The sequence below is a fragment of the Phoenix dactylifera genome, chromosome 2 (genome assembly GCF_051530095.1).
Source record: "Phoenix dactylifera cultivar Ajwa chromosome 2, Ajwa_hap1_PhDact_Kaust_v1.1, whole genome shotgun sequence".
Taxonomy (NCBI): Eukaryota; Viridiplantae; Streptophyta; class Magnoliopsida; order Arecales; family Arecaceae; genus Phoenix; species Phoenix dactylifera.
In genome coordinates this window covers 8,498,552-8,521,024 of record NC_143191.1, presented here as the reverse complement: position 1 = coordinate 8,521,024, position 22,473 = coordinate 8,498,552, and the positions used below count along the sequence as shown (strand labels likewise).

General features: G+C 35.3%; 1 protein-coding gene across 19 annotated transcripts; it reads right to left on the bottom strand.

The window, feature by feature from the left end:
* Window positions 1-1,768: 1,768 nt before the first annotated feature.
* Window positions 1,769-18,093, bottom strand: LOC103713395 (peptide methionine sulfoxide reductase B5-like). 19 transcript variants are annotated; one of them, XM_017844344.4, is made up of 7 exons: window positions 17,564-18,088; window positions 13,886-14,042; window positions 12,951-13,773; window positions 12,597-12,660; window positions 8,280-8,364; window positions 6,591-6,735; window positions 1,769-2,069 (listed from the first exon to the last, which is right to left on the bottom strand). In XM_017844344.4, exons 1-3 carry the CDS (start codon window positions 17,908-17,910, stop codon window positions 13,624-13,626), a joined length of 654 nt encoding a protein of 217 aa, XP_017699833.1. In that variant the 5' UTR covers window positions 17,911-18,088; the 3' UTR covers window positions 1,769-2,069; window positions 6,591-6,735; window positions 8,280-8,364; window positions 12,597-12,660; window positions 12,951-13,623. The 19 variants fall into 19 exon arrangements, with proteins under 19 accessions (XP_017699833.1, XP_088571357.1, XP_088571352.1 ...); XM_088715231.1 differs by having other exon boundaries at window positions 8,312-8,364; XM_088715226.1 differs by adding an exon at window positions 4,779-4,897 and having other exon boundaries at window positions 8,280-13,773.
* Between the last annotated feature and the right edge of the window lie 4,380 nt (window positions 18,094-22,473).

Sequence of the window (22,473 nt, the reverse complement as noted above, 5' to 3'; positions counted from 1 at the left end):
AATGATAGAGAAAGAGAGAGCTTTATTCGCTTGCATGTGCCTTAATCGAAGCATTATGCATTATTAACTAGGATAACCAATGCAGGATCATGCAAGCCGTACACGCACTACGAGGGAAATTATCAGCTAAAGCTTGCTGAAAGTAAACAATAAGGTATGATATGTTGCAAATTGCTAATCTCTTCAGGATCTTTCAGTGGCACTTTATTGTACAAGAGCATGAGTAGAGATGATGACAAAGGCTACAAGGACTGAGTGAAATCTTGTGACATAGCTTTATGGACAAATTTACAGGGTCTACATCACCAAAGAGACTTGTTCTGTACTGGAACCTTTAAAATGCAAGCCTTAGCATGAAAGAATTGGCAGCTTAATTAGTCCAAAAAAAAGGATGAAGTATATATTCTTGAGACATCAACAGAATCATTGGCCGGTACTCACATGATGTTTTGCTGGTGAAGCATCTTTAGGGAGATTTGCAAGCCAAACACTTCCTCTAAATGCAGTACGGAATTGCAAGTGGCCTTGTGTCACTTTCTCACTACGAAAGTTCATCATTTCTTTTAAATAGTAAACTTAGTTTTTAATACCTTATGGACTGGTGAGTTTAGGAGTGCTCACCCTCATCAAAGGGGTATAAAGCTTTTGAGGATCCCCATAGACCAAAGCCATGGACAAAGGAGATGCTATGATTGCTCTCAACCATCATAAAAGATGATATGAACATATTGCAATGACGCCTGATTGTTTTCTTCATGTTTCTGAACTTGATTTGATATGAAGTGCATCGATCAGTTTAATCGTTCGCATCAAAATACAACTTCTGCCAAATTTTAGCTGGTTAACTATCATGGGATGGTAAGCAGAATAAAAGCAATGGAAATCATCTTAGGAGAGAGCATAGAAGAGCTCGAATGGATCAGCTTTGAGGACAGTACATGGACCCAACAAGGAAATAGGCTTTTGCTCTTAGCTTATGTAACATGGGGACATGAATAATATTAGTAACAAGGACATCTCAAGAGCTATACGATAGGGTGCTTCCTATAACGTAAAGTGAAGTGAAACTCATCTCCCTGGAGATCCACTTGCATCCAATTTCTAGAAGGAAATCATGTTTCAAGTAACTCTGTGTACTAAAATAACATATAATTGGTCCAATGTCAGAAGACTACTGAGAAATTATTACATGAACTGGGTCCACCATGGATCTAGGGTGAATCATCCTAGGTGGATTCATTTCACCCTGGATCCAGGGTCACCCTAGATCGAAGTCCACCTAATAATTTCTCAAAGACTACTACCCTGTCTACGTTCACTTACAGACACCAGCATGCTGTTCAGAATAAGCTGTTGATATCAGAGATTTCCAAACAAATTGATCTAGCTTTTCAGTTTTTGTATGGATCCTAGAACTCATACAGTTGTTAGTATCCCTTCAAAGATAGATGATGCTGGGAAATAGAACCTACCACAAGGACTCGATATACACATTAGAATCCAGCTGAACCTAAATTTTAAGCTCGATAATTTCTATCAACCTTTCTCTATCCTACTAATTATTCCAGGTGGGACTCAACAACACATACGATCCTCAACAAGACGATAGTTTGCTGCAGCCCTTAGATATGAAAATTCCCAAGACTATACCTTGTATGACTTGCTCCAGGAGCTATTGGGCTACTTCCATAAGGGCAGAACAAATGCTTTTTTCTTGATGAAATGATTTATGGGGGGAAAAGGCGGTACAGGTGCTCCTTTTTCAGAGTGTAAAGAAAATTCAGAATTCTCTTACAACATAGAGAAATCATACAATATGTTGTGGAATTTTTCAGTGCACATTAAATCATAAATTTTCGAAAAAGAAGGCCTAAAAATAAAAAAAAAGCAAGTACACTGAATTTATATAATTGTGTGGATAACCAAAGCCGTCCCATGAAAGTAGTATACCTATTACAGGCCTCTAATGCAGTTAGTACTTCAACTTGGCAGTGCATTTCTCATTTCTACCTACCAAAAGATTCAAGCACTGACGCCACTGAAGAAGATAGAGCACTATGGTGGTTGACCTATCAAACAAGTAGAGCAATCAATAAATGTCTTACATAATGAAAATGAACCAATCAATCCAAAATAGAACACTAATCACTAAACAAAATGCAGCACTCTGAACAGAGCAATTCTTGCAGATGATTTAACTTTATCATTCATAGGTTATTATTATCAATAACCAAGAAAAAAAAAAGCTTTGGTTACTGGATCAGTTAATATGTCCTTCTATGTAAATTGGTTTAGTGTTTTATACCTTAGCTCTGCCTAGACAATGAGACATAAAATAGAATCCACTTTTATAGGAGTGTTAAAGACAGAATTTTAAGTACCATGGGGTTAGGAGCATCCCGATGTGTCCATCAAACAGGATGTCCCGTATACCAACACTTGGGACAGCAAATGTCTTGTCCCCTTCTGGTCTATTTCCCTATTTGTTCCATCTCGACACTCGGGAGATCAAATGCCCTACCATCCCACCAGTATCTAGAACCTTGGTTAAAAAACAAAAACACCAAAAGCCACCTAATAGTTCAACTTTAAAATAGCACCTTGTGCTAATAAATTTAATAAGCACTAAAAGTCATGTACTCCAGCAGATATTCTTTTGCTGAACTGCTGGGGGCAAAATGGCCACTTCAGAATATGCCAGCCCCTTGCACACTGCACCGAAAACTCTGGTTTGATGCTCATCTACATACATGTTGGGGTATGCATACCAGCACTAAGAATGGACTTTTATCAGATAAAATTTCTTTAAAATTGTTATTCTGATTCTTCTATTCTAATGTATGTTTAAAATCATGATCCACATTAAAGTTGATCTTGCAAACAGAAGGGCTGCATATGACCTTAGAATGTGATCAGTGATACATGATGCTAGCTTTACCTTCATGTAAGACGTTGTATTTGACATGATGCATGCAATATATTAAGTTTTCGTATCGCATGACTGCAGTGATACACACTAGCTACTTTTATTAATTCAAGTATAGATATTTAGCATAGAATAGATTGATCAGTGGAGAGATTGCCCCACAATATTTGGTAGATTGTGTATCTGTTCCACTATAGTTTAAGCATATGTGAGACATGAAATGAATTGCTAATGATGGACCGAGCGCAAAATATGCATTTTATCAAAGCTCAGTTATAACTTATAATTTTATTTGATTATACGAGCAACAATCCTACATATAAATAACCTTGGTGAGAATCACCATTTCTTTGACCCAGCAGTCCAAATGACTAAATTTGGTCGAAGATAGAGGTCATCACTTATGGCATGTCGAGACTTAATTTTCCTTGATGCTTTTTGAATTAAACCACGTTGCACCATGCTACCTGCCAGTCACAAGTCTAGCATTCAGGGACAATTTTGCTAGGAAATTAAGCATTGGTTGTTAGGAATGGGTATTAGGAATTATTTTACCACTACTAGGACTCCATTCTTGGAAATTATCGGGAATGAATAAGTTTGATCCCCATGTTTGGATAAGTCCAAGTAATCTTGAAGGAAATGAAAACTGCTGTAGCATATTATAACATAGTTACTTTAATAAATTAATATTAATATTGTGATTGTAAGATTTTATTTAGTAATAGTAATATTACATTAATATATTAAAATTATATTAGTATATTTTAATACTAACAATAATATCATTAATAATGTTGTTATTATTAATATTAATATCATTATCATGATGATTATAAATTTATTATAATATAAAATAATGTACTATATTATTATAGTAAATATATAATGTAACATGACATATACTTCTATTAACTATATAGTACAATAAAACAAATAAAATATAATGTATTATTTAAGAATACTAACATTAGTATATTCAAGGGTGGAACCATGTTTTGTTGGGGGGGGGGGGGGGGGCTTGGAGCCCCCTAGAAAAACCAAAATTCTATTTATTAGATAGATAGAGACCCTCGGAACAGACAATCTCAGACAGTATTACCCTCCATTCCTCTTGGTTCACTCCCAGCCTTATCTCCCTATTCTTTTTGGAATTTCAAATAACTATAGGACTCCTTATAAAGGTTCTTAAGTTTAATAAACTATAGATTTTGTTGAGAAGCACTTCTAACAAGATACGTTGTCTTGGTACCAAGCCTCGTACCAATGCCACCCTATTACTGTATCGGTACGCCCAGTATGAGAGCCAGTTCGGCATACCAAGTGTCGATATGCTCTCTATACCATGTACCGGTACCAAACCAGTACAGTACAATACGCCCCGTACCGTTCGGTTCGATACGGTATAGCATACTTTGACTTCTAGTCTCTTGATTATATTTTCCATTTCTTACAGTATCCCAATCTCTCAAAGGTAGATCTAATTCTAACTTTCGGTGAAGCTCTAAGAAATTAAACAAAAGGCAACATTTTATTTTCATAAATAAATAGTATAATTTTATATGTATTATTTTACTAATATTTTATAATTTATTAATATAAATGATAATATCATATATCCTGGCCTAACTCATTATTTATCATAATACATAATATGTAATATATAGTATCATGTAATAATCTAAGTTATATCTTATATATTAGTACTAATATGAGCTATAATATATATTATTCCATTAGCCAATAAATAATATATTATTATAGCACCTTTTCAATATATAATTTATATCAAGAAATATAATATAAAAAAACTCTTTTACAAGCACATATCCAGCACTGGAGATAACAATACCCAAGCCCCCTGGGTGTGGTTTGTCCTTTTCTATGGCAATCTGATACTGAAATCAATATTCCCAATGCAAGTTACCAACCATAGGAATTGGGGATGATACCCATTCCCACCTCCCATTCCTGCAATCCAAATATAGCATTAATGATATGTCGTTGAACCTACTCATATAAAAAGAAGCAAAAATAGAAAAATAACAACAATAGAAACACGATATCTAATGCATGATTGTTCCCCGAATACGTCATGAATATGTTCTGCATAGAACATTTGCGACTCAAAATTATCTAGATCAATAGGACCAATAAGCAAACATTCAAAAAATCATTCATCCCATTAAAACTGATTAATTTGTGATAGTTTAAAGAATAATATTACAAGTGTCGCCTAGAGAAAATAGGGTGAAAGAAAACAAAAATGCAACGAACTTGAAAATTAATTTCTTGATGTCAAAGTTGATCAAAGATTAAGCCACAAGGTTTTGATACCGTGGGACACAAGGCCATCCTAGTTTTTTTGTGGAACGGGACACCACGCTTACCGACACTTAAGATGGTGTTGTCCCACCCTGGTCTGCTTCCCGACTTGTCTTGTCTCGACACTAGGATGGGCTCTGTCTTGAGACCTGGGATGGTGGCATGCTGCCATCCCACCAGTATCTAAAACCTTGGTCCTTATAAAGGTTATCTAAGATGATTCAGTCTGCAATTAAACACACATAGCCCATCAATGTGACAAACAACAACATGAGAGTCTGGATCTTTAACAAATCTACGTATAGAATCTGTTAACATTAACTCTTTCAGCACCTCAACAGCAGCTAAAACTACCTCAGCTTTCATATAAATATCAATGAGTTACAGAGAGGGCTAAACTGAGAATGCATAGACCTATCTTGCTTAATTTACCCAGTAAAGGGATTCCTGTATAAACATTATCAGCATTCAACAAAAAAAAAATCATAGTATATCATAAATTGTTACCTACGACTGAGGCTCCTCCTTATTTCCTTGCTCTTTGCCTTTGTTAGACTATCAAATTGTGTTAGCATCCTGGTATGCCATACCGGCCCGAACCGGGCGGTATGGGACTTACCATACTGCACCAGTTCGGTACTAGTATCCGGTATGGATGGCGTACTGACACTTGGTACGCTAAAAGAATTCCGTACCATACCGACACTATGCTAGCGTGGCACCAGTACGGAGTCCGGTACCGAGATAGCGAACTTTGGGTAGCATCTATCATTACAAGCATCTCCATGAAGCTGGTAACTACTAATGTGAATCAAGTTCCATGTAATTCCTAGTCCGGCTTTGTATACTCTTCTAGTAATGGACTTCTTCCACTTCAAGCTTACCCTCTGCCCGTGCAGCATATTTGTTCTCACAGATTGTTATCAGCCTAAATATGAACAAAGAAATTTTTTGAATCTCAAACCAAAGAAGAAAGGAGAAAAGCAGGACATAAAAGATTGTTAATATTTATTCCCACCATCCATTACATGTTGATAGAACTGCTTTTTTCTGTTAGTCCAAAAGAAATCAAAATTAGATTAAAATTGTATGCAAACAACAAGGATGCAGTAGATTGAATTTGAGATGACATAAATCTTAGTTCGCATACAAAATGGAAAACAAGTTCTATCAACACAGAAAATATAAATATAAATGAAAGGTTATTAGGAATAATGAAAAATAGAAGAAATTTTGAAGTTCATAGAGGTAAACATGGTGATTTTTTTGGGATTTGAATAACAAATATATCTATATTATATTTAAGTTAAACTTGAAGAATCTCGGGTTGTAGTCATACCGGTCGCAGGATGGGAGATTCTCATAGAATATTCGCATTCTGAGTTCTGAACACTGAAGTCTGATAAATCAGCCAGCTGCTAGCACAAAACTAATGTAGAGACTCCATATGCTGAACTTGCTAAGAGTTTCACCAAGAATTCCTTCTGAAAAAACATCAATGATGTCATCAGAAATCAAGTAAATAAGCACTAAAATGTTACCTGAAATGATCACTAAATAATATTAAATTACCTATACATGTTCATTAGTAAAAATACTTACAAGATGCCTGTGTGCATTGGATGTCATCAGTATCATGGAGAACTTACATGATTATGGTTGATGGATTTATCAAGCAAAAAGCAATCTAACTATATAATTTGGGATTGATGTATGGACACCTATGCACATATTGATGTAGCCATTATCATCAATACCAAGGAGAATTAGGAAAAACCCTAATTAAGGACTTTTGTGGACAAGGAGCATTCCAATAAAGGAACTACCAATGTGGTCCTCACCTTGCTTATTTAGTTTGGAATGTTGGACACGATCTGGCTAAAACTCAAATAGGACACCTACCATGTCACATAAGAGTTCCGGTTCTCTCATTTAACTTCCCTAAGCAGCCATTTAATCACTCATGATGTTTTAAAATTTTTGATATAGTACAACTCTCTACAAGGTTTGCCGCACCGGTCAGTACTGTACCTTACCACACCAGTACAGAATCGGTACGCAAACTCGTATCATACCGACACTCAGTATGCCTCACCGTCTCGTACCATATCATGTACCGACACTATAATACGGTACCGGTATAGGGTTCAATACCGAAACAGCAAATCTTGACTCTCAGTATTCCAAATTTCTAATCTACCAGTTCTAGATAGTTGTTTCCAGCCACATCCAAATCTCATGTATGGTCCACCACTGTCCTGCTTAAATACGTTGAGCTTATTTCCAAAAGTTATTCAACCCAAGACCCGATGCAATAAATCTAATAAGGAAAAAGAAAACAAAATAAGAAAAAAGAGCTGAACACTTAAACGAAAAGGGCATCACTTTGCTGGTCTTTGTTGGTATGTCTCAAAAGTTTTGCTCAAGAATCTCAAAATAGAATTCCTCTTGTTATTAAACAATTCACCTATTTATCAATTCAAGAAGAAAATGAGGGCCCCGAACAACTCCAACTATATTGCACCATATTTTTTTAAATACATGTACTTCTATGACATATGATTGGCACTCAAATTGTTTTGTTGCATTAACTAAAAACTTGCTATTTTCAATTCATTTATTTCCCAAACTCTATTAAATAATAGATGAATATTCTCATTCTAGTTCAATTTTTTACATGAAATTATTGCTTCTATCCAATATTAAACAAGAAGAAGGATTAAAGACCCTACTGTGTCAGCCTATCCTAATAGTACGATACCATTCCACAAAGGAAATTGTATGCGGGACCAGTGGGGGAAACCAGTTTAGGCATAGACTGGGGTGCTTTGGCTGTTTCAGTTGGTACAATTAGGACAAGTCAGTTAGGCTAGACGTGAATAAGAAAGAGAGCACTTGGCCCTTTATTGTTGTCTTTCTTCTTTGCTTCAGTCATGAGAGGGGCTAAAACTTAGAGAGAGAGCAAAAGAGAGGAAGGAGGAGGAGAGGAAGGGAGAGAAGAGAGAGGAGAGGAAGGGGAAGGCTCAACCCATTTTCAGCTTGCCCTCCCTGAGATCTGACCTCCTCAATGGTGGAGACCTTGCAAAACTAGTAAGAGCATCCTCGACATCTGCCTGCTCAAGCATCGTACAACCCATCATCAAACTAAAAAATCATATCTAAGGAACTTAAAGCATTTAAATATTTATCACAAATTCATTTAAAACAACAAAAGTTAAAAATAACAAAAAAGAAAAGGCATCAAAGCATGGTACTAGGATGCCCCACCATCCCATGAGTCAGACTAGCAGTTCCATGGTACCATATCAACCCGGCACTAGGCTAGAATGATATATGGTATCAGGATTTACATCCTTGAAAAAGAACATTAATAATGATATCAAGAAATCTCCTGCACATTTTCTTTTATCGAATACATGATACTTGATTAACTGAAAAGGTTAAAATTGTTTTTTAGAAATAAAAATTGATATTTGCCCCCCAACTAGTGGTTAAATCCTTATTTTATCCTTGATTATACCCTTTAACTATTTCTGATTTTTGTAGACATTATCCCCTTTCTAACTCATCTAAACCCCACTTGAACTTTTCTTAGTGTGACCTGAGAATTTCTTACACATCAACTATGGACTCCATTAGAACCCTTTAGAATTACTACTCTCCTGACATCCTCAAGAGGCTTCTAAATTACCTTGCAGGACTAGAAGCCCTCTAGCTTGTGAAAACTCCTCAAAACACTACATCTGCACCCTGTGTTCTATTATAGGTCAAGCAATATGGAGCCCTATGGGAGTCCTTATCCTACACGAGACTAAAGTAACACAGCAGAAATGAAAATCTAGAAGCAAAACTAAAGTAAAAGCTGACGCAGAAAATTGATGTAGAGTAAAAGTAATTAAGGGTTAATGGAAAGAAATAAAACCTGTGCTTATTGATACCTAGAAGACCCTACACCTCCTCTTCATGCTGGACCTTCAACCTCACACCTCCAGTCTTCAAGGGTTTCAGCAACACCAAAGCCTCCTCCCAAACTGCAGCTTCTCATTACTCAATAATTTGAGAAAATTTCAATGGAACATGTTATTACTTTCAATGATGAAAAACTGTACATGGGGAGCTATTGATAATGTCCCACAGCCCTTGCAATGAAGACAACTCATAGAGGTTCTCTGTAATCCGATTACAATTTTGAAACTACAGCCCCAACACAGCCAAGCTAAATAATCTTAACCAAAAGAGGTTCTAGAAGGAGATTTCTTTCTGATGGTGAGAAGGGCGCTGCCGGAAGGCTCTGGAAGGTAGTCAATTTGCCATCAAAAGCCATCTAAAGTTGGATTCTTACTGTCAGATCTTCAAGTCTGTCTTTGACTCAGGATCGACTACTAGGAATTTGTGGTGATATGCGCTCCAAATTATTTAGAACAATGTACGTCTTCGAGCTCATATGAGAGTCTTCTTGGTTTGTTTCTAGAAGAAAACCTTCCGATGGTGAGCTACGTGCCTTTGGATGCTTCTAACAGCGGAGTGACCACCGTCGGGTGTTTGTTGGCTTTGAAAATGAGCTATCCATCATCGGATCCTTTGACAACATGAGTATTGCTGTCGTATCACCCTGGATGCGCTTGGTTCTACTATAACCCTAAGGGTCAATTCTTATCTTTTAGTGCATCTCCTATTTGCATCAATTCTCCCTGGCTTGAGAAATTCAACTTTGACAAGTCATGGGCTTCGTACTCCTTATAGAGGTCCTAGTGAGCTTATGCAAATCTTATTTGGTGATCTAACTCCGTTCTTCAATGGGTATTCCTTGCATGACTAGAAATTTCTAATAGGGTTAGCATCGATTGGCGATGAAATAGTCATCTTGGATCTCCTCAACTTAGTTGACATGGCTTGACTCAAGGTATGCTGAACCGACCGGAACCGCTCAGTTGAACCTGTACCGAACCGGTGCCTGTCGGTACAGCATAAGGAATCAAAAGAAGCAATTTTATGTAGGAAATTGGGATTTTGGATGAAGATAGAAAAACGAGAGGGGTTTGAGATCTAGGATGCAGATCGGAGGGGGGGGGGTTCAGAAGAAGCGGCCGTGGTTGTGCTCTCACAGGCGAGCTCGGTCTTTGATTTGGTTAGCTGAACCATGAAGTCCTCCTCGCAACGGTTTCAACTACCAACAACGAGCAATCCTGTAGACAACCTAAGTAGATACCTCGGCAGATATTAGAAAGGTACAGCTGAAGGTGACATCATATTTATGTTTTGCAAGTAGCGATGGAAATCAGACGGGTCAGGTCAGTTTGGGTTAAGATCGGATTGAAAGTCCAAATATTTAGTTAACAAATTTTATTAAAATAAGTGTATAATTTAAAATAAATAACTTTTATCAAAACATTTATATGGTTATTTTCAATAAAATCTATTTTCATAAAATTAATAAATCATAGAATGTGGAAAATAAATTTTATGAAAAATTTAACCCAATCAGACCTTTAATCTGAGTTTCTCAACTCAAATCCAACCCAACCAACATTGGATTGGGCCAAATCGGTTTAGGTTAGATCGAGTTAATTAGATCAATTTAGCCGGATCATATCCATCCCACTTCCTAAGATGCGAGTTCGGAACCTCTAGCCTTAATTTAATGGATAGCATGGTCAATCTGACTGCATGCTTGAGTTGGCTACCTTGTAACACACAAGGAAGAATGAGCAATTGTAATCCTCATCTGATCAAAGTTTCTTTCATCTTTCCATGACTTGGTGGTCCACACAATTTTAAGAAGACAAGTTGGTGCTACTATCTATTTATCTATATATTTTAACTAGTAAAAGAACACATGCAAATGCACACAGAATCCATCAAAATTTAAATAAAATTTTGGGTGCAAGATGGTTATATTTTCAGAAAAATTATTTTTATTTTTTGCTTTTGTTTAATAGTATTTAAATGCTTTTCAAATCAGAAAGCAATAATTGTTGCCTATCTAATAATCATTGGAGAGTGTTGAAATAGAAACATAGACATTGAACCAGAAAAGGAAGGGGACATAATGCCCAGTCCTCAGTTAATTGTCATTTAACACTCGGTCTTTATACAATATTCACTCCAAAGAATCCAGGAAAGAGCAGCGAAGGAACGTGATGAGCAAATTCTCGTCTCGAGATGTTAGAAGGTGCAAAATCAATGGGTGGTGCCGATTTTTTCGGTATTGGAAATGTCCTTAGTTCCTTGATTCATTCCGTATTTTTATTTTTTGCTTTTGTTTAATAGTATTTTGCACACATATACTTATGTACATTCTTATATCTGTTCTGCACACATTCAAGCATAAGTATGTAAAGGACTATATACTAAACATTGAACAGCCATTGAAACTGGGGCAGGAATAGAACTTTCAGTTGATAGAGATTAAACATCAAATAGCACGCCAAAGAAAGGACTCTGCGTCCAAAGAAAGAGTTATGACTTGAACTGATGCAAAAAAAAACTCGCAGATAGTAAAAATTTAACATATTATGCTATGCCAAGATAATTTAAAAAAAAGATATTATGCTCTCTAAGCATGCATTTAGAGTTGGAGCTGATGTTGTGTTATTTAGCACAATTGTTGCACACAGGAATAGGTGTGCCCAGTACTAATCTCCAGTGAAAATTATAAAGACGATGAGTTGTAGATGAAGTAAAAGTCTAAGGTATCTAACATCCTATCTTTGGTTGAGCCATTTGCCTTGGAACAATGACTGAAGCCTTAGAGATCAAAAGACTGAAGATCACCATCAACGGGGGAAAATTAGCAACGTTCACAGTCCAAAAAAATTAAAAGATTTAAAACTGCACCAGTGTGAATCATTAGACCAAAATCCTCCCAACCCTCATTATCATTTTTGCTAGGAATCTAACTTTACCAAGGAATCTCCATTTAAACCTCTTTACTGGAGGCCAATTCTAGGGAACCTAATCAACTATATTTCTCTAAATCATCATAGATTTAGTTGATTAGAACCTACTGTATAACAAATCCTTTTCTGACCCATAATGTAAATCTGATTTAAATAATAGTTCAAAAAAAAAAGGCCCTAGCATGCATACTAATTGAATGGTGGAACAACATTGTGTTTTCCACCAAATTGTCAAAAAGAAAAAACAATCAAAATCTTCAGAATAGAGGGCAACAAGCAGCAGCTGTTGTAACCTGTTCAGGAATGAACTGGTTGAAATAATATAACTGCCGATATTAAAAGAAGCTTAGAATTTGGAGACTGAAAGACTTGAAACATAAAAATCAGGGTCATATCAATCTAAAGGAAACTTTCAAAACCGACAAGCTTCACATTTGAGTGCTTACATCCAGGAACAGGTAGGTTTTGTTTCCTCTGAAGTTATCTCTGACCATGCTCTTTACCCTAGAACTGCAGGCCAGATCCAAATTATCAATATAGGGTTTGATGCCATTCATTGACAATTGAAGATACAACAAAGGCATTCTGTAAGTCATTTAACATAAACTACCCTTACAGAAAACTGAAAAAAAAAAAAGCAGATTCAAAAACAAAGCCCTTAAAACTCTTATTGTTTGTAAATGAAAGCTAAAATATCCCGTAGAAGAAAGCAAGCTGCTTCTGAGGCAGGAGCTAACTTTCATCCCAATTAAAGTGCAGCTGATTTCTTATAGGAAAAGGAATGAGGAACACTAACTTACTGCTGTCCATCTGGATACCAAGATGCTTGACCATACTTCGAGTTTATGACTTCTGACCTGAAAGATTAACATGTGGTATAGTACTGTTTACTATACCTACAAATGAGACTTGCCACTATCAAACAATCATCTGCATAGAACAAGTGACTCATGGCAGGCATTCTTCTTGCAGAAAATGAAAACTTCATATTCCCTTGTAAGAAGCTGTGGAAAAACTTCTGATCCCAGAATCAAAAAAGATGATATTGGAGTACCTGAACCCTGATGGTTTTTGATTCTCCCCTTTGTTTTCGAATAAGAGAGGAGGCACATCGTACATTTCATGACAGAGGATTGGTGATATTTGATCATAATTTGTCCCTTCAATTAAGACTTTTCTTCTTCTTCTTCTTCTTTTCTTTTTTTTGTTTTTGTTTTTGTGTGGGTCTTCAGTTAAGAAGATTGAGAATAAGGCATGGATCCGCAAACAGTTCAGAGGAACAACAGAAAGAATGTTTGAAGCCGTTCTACATAACTTTCCATTGACAATAGGATGCATTGGATGATAATAGATCCTTATTCATAAACCGACAATATGAAGCAGTTGATGATAATAGATCCTTATACATAGGTCAACTTTATTATTTATCTAGGAAGGCATCACATATAATAAACATGAGAGGAAATTAGCTGCTTAGGAGGCAGGAGTGAACTTGAGTGAAATGCTATTGACACAATGTCGTTCATCAGTTGGTGTGTTAAACCCCTCGCCTTTAAACACATGACCCAAATGCCCACCACAAGCTGCACAAGTTATTTCCGTTCTCCTTCCATCAGGATCTGGCTGAAAAGATAAGTCACCCTTGTTAAACTATTATTGTAAACACAGATAAATTGGCTGAAGGGAAGCATGAAAAAGAATATATTATTGCAAAACAATAAGAAAAGAAGCACACTGAGCGATTTATAGCTCCAGGAAGACCCTCGTAGAAAGCTGGCCAGCCACACCCAGAATTGAACTTGGTAGTGGATTTGTAAAGGGGAGTCCCACAACCAGCACATTCATATATGCCTTCACCAAAGAATTTGTCATATTGACCAGTGCCTGGGTATCTGAAAAACAACATCATATTCAATTAACATAAGAAACAAGCTCAATTCTTGACTTGGCATGCAAACAAAACATAAGAAATTGAAGGAAAAAAGAAATGGAAGTATTCATTCTTCCTAAATTTTTCATGGTCCCACATGCAAGTGCATGCACATAAATACATAGATATGCTAACCCTAAACATTTAGTCCTACAATATTTGCTCTTTGTTGCATATGTACTTTTCAGGTTCCTTAATGACAATTGGACAACCATTGAGTGAAATGATTGGATAATCTTAAGCCTTAGCTGTAAGTAACAAGCCTTGTTCCATTCTTTTGAAGCCATTAAATGAAATGAATAATGTCAGTTTAGCAATTGACTCAACTTATGAGCTACTCAAGAAGCCAACAGCCAGTCATATATAATGAGCAATATACTGAATTATAAATAAATTAGTGGAAGTGGCATTATAAGATCTCAAAGCTGTACGTTCCTCTTCTTTTTGTTTTAAATTATTCTTTCACATTTCCTTCTCTAATTTATTTTTCTGAGATTGAGGGATGCAGGCCGGGGCTGAGTTCTACTAGAGTGTCCGCTCCGTGCTTTCTTTTAATCTTTTTTAAAAATAAATATAGTAATATGAACCATAAAGATCAAATACGTGGCATGAAATTTGAAACTGATCCATTCAAGCTCATGAATCAGTATAAGCTCACCATCAGAACAACCATGGAGAAAACCAAGAGCACTAGTTGGTTTAACTTACGGTGGAACAAGCTCTCCCTTGCCTTGAGACTCGCAATTTACATATATGCAAGTGCAATGAAATGAAAAATGAGGGAAGTAGAGGTCAAGTTAGAAACAAAAGACCACTTGATAATGTAAGTTATCACTTGCACATTTTTCTTTTGGGGAAAAATAAATGTTGACCCAAAATTATGAGATTTGCAACATCGATATGAGATTCTAATAGAGCACTTACATGGATCACATCTTTAAGCTTATGTGCATCAAAATCAGATTTGTGCCATCAGATTTGTGGGATGCACAAAATCATATTGAATTCCATCACATATTCCATATGTTATTATTTTAAAAAGAGAACATTTCTTTGCAAAGTTCATTATTTGATTAAAACAAAAACAACAATATTTCTGGAAGACATTTACTTGAATAAATAGTTTAACCATAAAACCATCTAATAAATGTCAAAACCATGCAAGTGCTCTTTCCCTTTAAATAAAGTGACGACATTATTACTATGTAAACCAACCAACAGAGCCTTTGCCTTTTGGCCTGCTTTGATATTCCTACAGGATTGCCTGAACATCCTATAGGATTCATGAATTAGGCTGTCCATTTAAGCATGGCCTGTATCAACCAAATACCACCCGGCCTAAATCCTGTGGAAAAAAAAAAGACCTCCATAGATCTTTTTTTCTTCCTGCAGCCCAAAAGCTAGGACCTAGGTTTGGTTTGGACAGGCTCTTAGAAAATGCAAGTTAGATGGGCCAACAAATCCGATTGCTACAAGATTTTCAGCCCAACCCTGTAAGAATATCCAAACATGCCTTAATGGTGGTTGCAATGGATTATAACTCCAAGTTGAGAAGGTTATAGGGAAGGATTGAACAAAATCTTCATGCCCAGTTTTTAACATGAGTTCAATCCTCCAGAGTCAGAGCCAAATTCGTATTCCAGGCATCTTCAAGCAAGAGAGAAGCCTGCCACGAGTCTTAGAAGGCTAGTTGATGGAAGGAAAAACTAGAAGTTTCAGATCACCATGCAAATTATCTCTCAATATAAATAATTAATATTCAAATAAAATAAATCAAACAAAAAACAGATAACCATCCTTTGATACCTGAATCAAGAGCAGGTGGAAGAATAGCTTCAAATGCAGGAGCAGGGAAGTGGAGCGCTAAGAAAGCTTTGAATAAGGAAGCCCCTAAGAAGCGGGTGCAGGAGCAAGATAATGGAGCAATTTCGAAGTAGGTGCAGCACTCTAGGTAGAAGATTCCAGATAGTATGAATCAACCAATTGAAAATCCAATAAATCAAGCAATGTACAAGATACAAAGCTAAGTAGCTCAAAAAAAATAAAAAATAAAGAGTACAAAAAGATGAATAGGTGAACAGGTCATTGTCTACATTCACACATATTCAGACCACTGGATTTTAAAGCTAAAAGTAGATGCTAATTGACAATCCTGTGATTTCAGCTGATATATGCATTCATCCCAATCATCAAGCACACTAGAAATAGTGAATCAAGAAGTAAATCAATTGTGTAATTTAAATGTTAGGCAGCAAAATGCATGCGATTCAGCAGATAGGAACAGTAAAACAAAAAGTCTTGGAAAATAGTAAGTAACATGGAGTATAATATTTCAAATGATTACTTTGATGGTTCTGAGATGACTAGGTAAATAAGACAACCCAAAACAAGATGAATTCAGCATACCATCAGATATTCCAGTTAACAAGTACTGAAACTGCCAACTACAAAACAAATTATACTAATCCATAATTCCAAATCAGAAAAGAGATGCACCTAGTCAAACTAGAAGATAACAAGCCCAAGAGAAAACAATTAAACAAACAGTTTAGATTATTTCTCAAAAGCCAGCTACAAAGAAACAAACAGCATAAGTGATAATCAAAATGGCAATAGGCAGACCAACATTTCCAACATAAAAGCCAAGAGTAAGTGAGTTTTAATCCCCAGGTCTCAACTCAATAACATTATGATTAAGCCATATTTCAATTGATAAGGGAACATCAGGCTTTTGATGACAAGGAAGTCATAAGTATCCAAAAATCAAAATGCTCAAACAATTGTTACAAGAAATCAAATTCATAGACTATGAACCTAGATGCAACAAGGCTAATTATCAGGATCGACCAAGTTCATCAAGAATTTGATGAAAGAAACAACCCAGAACCAGATATGTGTCATTAAAATATATCAACCAAGAAAGTTATGCAAATTTGCATGGTTTATTCCAAACTGGCACATCATTCTCTCAGGAAAATCCCGATATGACACAATTTTTTTAAGATAAGCACAAGCCTTTAATTCCAAAGTTCTTCTTTCTCGAAGAAGAAGTTATCTTAGGGCCAAGTACCATCTACCAGGACAATGAAAAGTACGGAGCAAAAGGAATGGAATTTTCATTTCCAAAAATTAGATTCTACCTCCTTTTCTCCATCCAAAGCTGCAAGCTTTTGAAAGTTGAGATCTTGTTGATAGGGCAAAGATCTAAATGGGAAAAAAATCGTAAATTAAAGAAATTTAACCGAAGAAGATATCTAAAATCCAACGATTCAGGGATTTTATGAATTCCCGGTACCCAACAAGGACAGCAGACATTAGAAGCTACAGATTTAGATACAACTAGAATCACAAAATATCGTGATGTTATGGTACATCAAAACAAACACTCAAAAAAAAAATCCATTCTTACTCAAACCCCAAGAACTCAAAACTTCCAAAATAACAACAAAAAAAAGAAATTGATGAAATAAGAGCCAATCTTACTCAGTTCCCTTCATCCGAAGTATCCGGAACTGCTCCGGCGTGAGGATCGCCTTCCATTCCTCCTCCGAATTCTGGACGGAACCCGACGACGCCATCGCAATACCAACCCTCCGGCTCGGATGAGACAACACCAACCTCGGCTTGGGTTTGGATAAAGTGCTGATCTTGGGGAGGTTTGTGGTTGAATTTAAAGGGGTTCGATAGAAAGACCGACTTAATGCTGTGCTGCACCTGGAAGATTGAACGTGGCCTGGAATCCGGGCAGGGGGAATCTGGGGAGTGAGAGCATTTAAGGTTTTGGATGAAGCCAGGGATGCATTCCTTAATAGCTGGTGCTGGATCCCCATCCCTTATCTTTGCCCTTCCTTCTTTTCTTCGAGAACTCGGTGGTAGGTTTTGGATCTCAAACAATAAAATGCATGGTTTTGGTTATGACGGCCTCGTCCATCCAGATAAATAACATAAAAAATTATAACATCATGTTTTTTTTTTTTTTTCTCACCATCATCATCAACAGCGGCTGATAGGTGTCAAACATTATCCCGTCTTTTGAATGCGTATGCTTATTGTCGGACTATACATTTTTACATAGAGACAAATAATATTATAAATTAGATGGCATCCTATATAACTCATCACTCTATAATTTAATAGCATCATGTGTTAGCTGCTATTGTACCAAAAAAAAAAAATCTTTGATTTTTTTCTCTTTTGTTTTATGATTGGAAGGAGAGCAAAGCATGGTTTAAATAGTCTCATCCATTAGGATAAATGGCATAAAAAATTATGATATCATTTTTTTTTACTTCTCATTATAACTCATCATTATTACACAAATAATGACTATCATCTTCTCTAATGCTTTCTTTTAATAATTAAATATTTATTTTAAATTTTAATTTCAGTCAAAATTCTGATCATGAGTGGCTTATGGTCAAAAAAATATTATTTTATTTAATTAAAAAAAGAGGAAAGATAACACCATTATTTTTTGCTATTGCTCGTTATTTCTGCAATAAATTATTATAATAATATTATTTCAGTGAGTATTTTAATATATTTAAAAATAATTTTTTGAGATAAAGAATCATCATTATATTTATATAATGTTTAATAATTATTTGGAATATCGATGACAATGCATCATTCCAAATATGCTTAAAAGTTTGTCTTTTTATTGATGTCGTGGAGGTTTAACGGGCTGCACCAAGAGCAAAGAAAGATCAAGTACTCTACCTTAAGATTATAACTACTCGTTCCATTTAATCCGTTTGCATGGTGGTGGCTATTTTTCTTTGTTGATAAGTTGAAACTACTTGATTATTTTTATTTGAGATTTTTGAATTTTGAGTAATAGAATTTGGCACTTTGTCTGTATGTGATGGTGTGTAAGAGAAAGTATCTAGACTACATCGGTTGAAAGGAAAATTTTAGGAATGAATTATCTTTATTGAAAAATAGTTTTTATTTTTTATTTCAAAAAAATTATAAACTAGAAAATTTCATTACTAGATTTTTGGACAATTTGAAAAAATATTTTTTTTATTCCATATATTTTCTTTCAACCAAGCATATCCTTTATCCTCTATGGATTAGCTAGGATTTCACTTGATTGTTTCATGATTTTTCTAAATGTCATGATAGAGAAGAAAATATGGAGATGCACAACTAGAATGATACTCAAAGTTTGTGTATATTATTACCCAAGCATGACATATGAAATGTTACTGATGTGTAGACGAACAACACCTCTTGGTTTGCTAGAAAAGAAGGAAGAAAATGTGGTAAACGAAAAAACAAGGAAATAACTCTTATTTGGTCGACGTTTTTAAAGAAGAGAGATAGAAAAGTAGCATTTCTATAGAAATAAGGTTCTCATATTTTATAGAAAAGTAACATTGTGATGGAAATAAGATTTCCATGTTTCATAAAAAAAAAAACCAATAAGATATAGAAAAGCTACTTGCCTACTGGTTGAGAATTGGGGTTCTTTTTTTCCAAAAGCACTCTTAAGCCATCAAAATCAATGGATAAAGTCTTTTTCTTTGTTATAAGTATAATAGATATTCATTCAACTTTTTCAAAAAAATAGATGTTCAACTAAACATAAGCCACTTTAGAATGCGTCACCTTTCCATGATCAACCAAACATGCTAAAACTATTTTCTCATGCATCATATTTCTAGAAATTATTTTTTCAAGAAAAATATTTCAATAAAAAAATTTTCTTCGCGTGAACTAAATAGTTCTAATCATAATTGACCGGGATGATTGATATTTCAATTCTGCATATACACACACTTGGTGCTTGGTAAGGGAAGAACATTAGGTGGGCCACTCCACAGCCTGTTGACCCAACCCACTTGTTAAGTGGGATGGCATATTTTCTACGGGCTGGGCTAAGCTTGGGTCTAGAATTTTCAGCCCGATTTAAAATCAGGTTGAACTTGGGCTAGCAATTTGTAAGATTGATAGCTTAGCCCATATATATAATATACATACATATATATGTATATACATGCATGCATGCAAACATATATATATATATATATATATATATATATATATATATATATATATGTGTGTGTGTGTGTGTGCGCGCGCGCGCGCGTGTATACATGTATATAAAGGATATCATCTATCATATACCCTATAATATTAGGAGTTGTTTGTCAAAAGTAAACCATGCTTGTCAATATTGGATTCTAATCATCTAGTCGATGGTTACATGCATAAATTAGTAAATTAGATTAGGAAAATAAATGTGATTGTAGAGAAGAAAAGTGATATGACAAAGAAATATAATCAACGTATCCAAATTGTCAACGCTATAAAGACAAGTTTGGATTCTCTATGGTATTAGTGTGTATTATGCATGTAGAGAGCTATACAACCCTTGATTGCCACCAACATAGGGACAGACAACTATGGGCATCCAACAGTGATACGTCATATTTGATAACTGTCTATCTCCATAATTGAATTATATGGTGGTGATCAAGGGCTGCATTAGATCTATAGGATACTAAACACACATCATAGAGGATCCAAACTCATTCTGAATTGGGATCCTCTATGGTGCATATTTTGCACCGTAGAGGAATGTACAGCTCTCGATCATAATCATATCATCTAATTGCAAAAATAGATAGATGTTTGGCATCCAGTGGCCATGTACCATGTCCAGCATATAATGCAAAGTGTCGTATTTGGTAGTCATCCATCTTCATAATTGGATGATGCAGCAGTGATCAAAGACTGTACAACCCTTTGCAACACAAACAACCATGGATTCAAACTCTTTCTGGTCCCTTGCATATAGGTCCCCAAAAGACTCCAAGCTCCATGTCGTTCTCAACCTCTCCAAAGTCCTCACCATGCTTTTCTCACTTGATCAGGTTGAACTTACTGCTTGAATGGAGAAGTTATACAATATTAATCACTTTTTATGGTTCTTAACTCTTTATGATTCTCATGTAGTCTACCGGAAGTTGAGAAGTAGCAGCAAAAGTCACAAAAGCCAGGATAGGAACAGATTTTCCATTCTTTTTCGATTCAAGATTTATTTTATTTGATATGCTTCGTATCATAATATAAATTGGTAGTATGTGCCATTCTTTTTACTCTTTTAATCCTTCAGAGTGAATGCATGGAAGATTAATATCTCATGAGGGCTTTCTAGTTTTCCTAATCCATAAATTGGTATCTAAACCAACTATTTTCAATCCTCAAAATATTTGAATACTTATTTTGTAATAGAAAGGTACTGTAATTCGATTGTTTTTAGTCTTCATGTGTCTTCTAGTACGCACTCGAATCATTGTTGGTCCGACACGTGGAACCACCTCAAAACCTTCCGCAAATATTACAAGAGAGAAACTAAAATAAAATCCTGAGTTTGGAACCATACTAGAGATGAAAACCAAGTTGATCGCATATGTGAAGCATGCACTTATAGTTTCTATATTCAAAATATATATAAAAAAAAACTAAATACAAGTGATATCATCTTTTGCATTGGAAGGCCCATATTTTGGTAATCTAGCTGCATGAAAATTTGATCAAGAATGTAGTAGATGGGATATCCATGATGATTATTATGCATGAATTTCCATTAGCAGTAATTGAATGCGAAGGTTTGTGAAAAATTGTCACTAATCTTCAGCCTAGATTCAAATCTGCCTTGCGAACAACTATTAAAAGGGAGTGCATAAAAATTTATAAGGAATAAAAGTCTTAAGATAAAAATGTTATTAAAGGATTCATGTCACTGAGTCTGTCTTATGACCAATATTTGAACTTCAAATAAAATGCTTGGATATTTATTCTTAAGGGCATATTTCATTGACAATGACTGAATACTGCAAAAGAAAATCTTGAACTTCACAATACTTCTATCCCTACACATTGTAGAAAATCTTACAAATGCCATCATTGTGTGGTGGATTGGGACATAGAGAAAATATACACTATCATAGTTGACAATTGTTCTACCAATGATGTTCTTATTCGAACTCTTGTTGAAAACTTTTCTTCTTCTAAGGGCATGCTTTTATTTATGGTCATATGTATGGTTATGCGCATCCTTAATCTAAATATATAAGATAGTCTGAGTCAAATAAAAGAATCCATTTAAATGTTAAATATATAAAAAGTTCATAATGAAAGAAGCAAGAGTTCCAAGAATGTCTTACGTTTGAACGGGTTTCAAAGCATTTGGTCCCACTCACAGGCACGAAATTCAAACTTTGTTATGGCTCCTACAGATATTGATTGGCAAAAAGATGAAGTTCTTCGTCGATTCTTTGAAATATTTTAATGTACAACTAAATGCTTTACAGGATCATAGTATTGTAATTTGAATCTTTCTTGTCATGAAATTTATAGCATACAAGTCTCTTTACATGAAT

Excerpts from the sequence above, each read along its gene's own strand:
- LOC103713395 (XM_088715233.1), bottom strand. The coding sequence starts at position 17,910 with ATGGGGATCCAGCACCAGCTATTAAGGAATGCATCCCTGGCTTCATCC. Across the intron at positions 14,043-17,563 it reads CTTCGGATGAAGGGAACTGA|ATACCCAGGCACTGGTCAAT; the intron begins GTAAGATTGGCT and ends GTTGTTTTTCAG. Across the intron at positions 13,774-13,885 it reads CTGGAGCTATAAATCGCTCA|CCAGATCCTGATGGAAGGAG; the intron begins GTGTGCTTCTTT and ends TTATCTTTTCAG.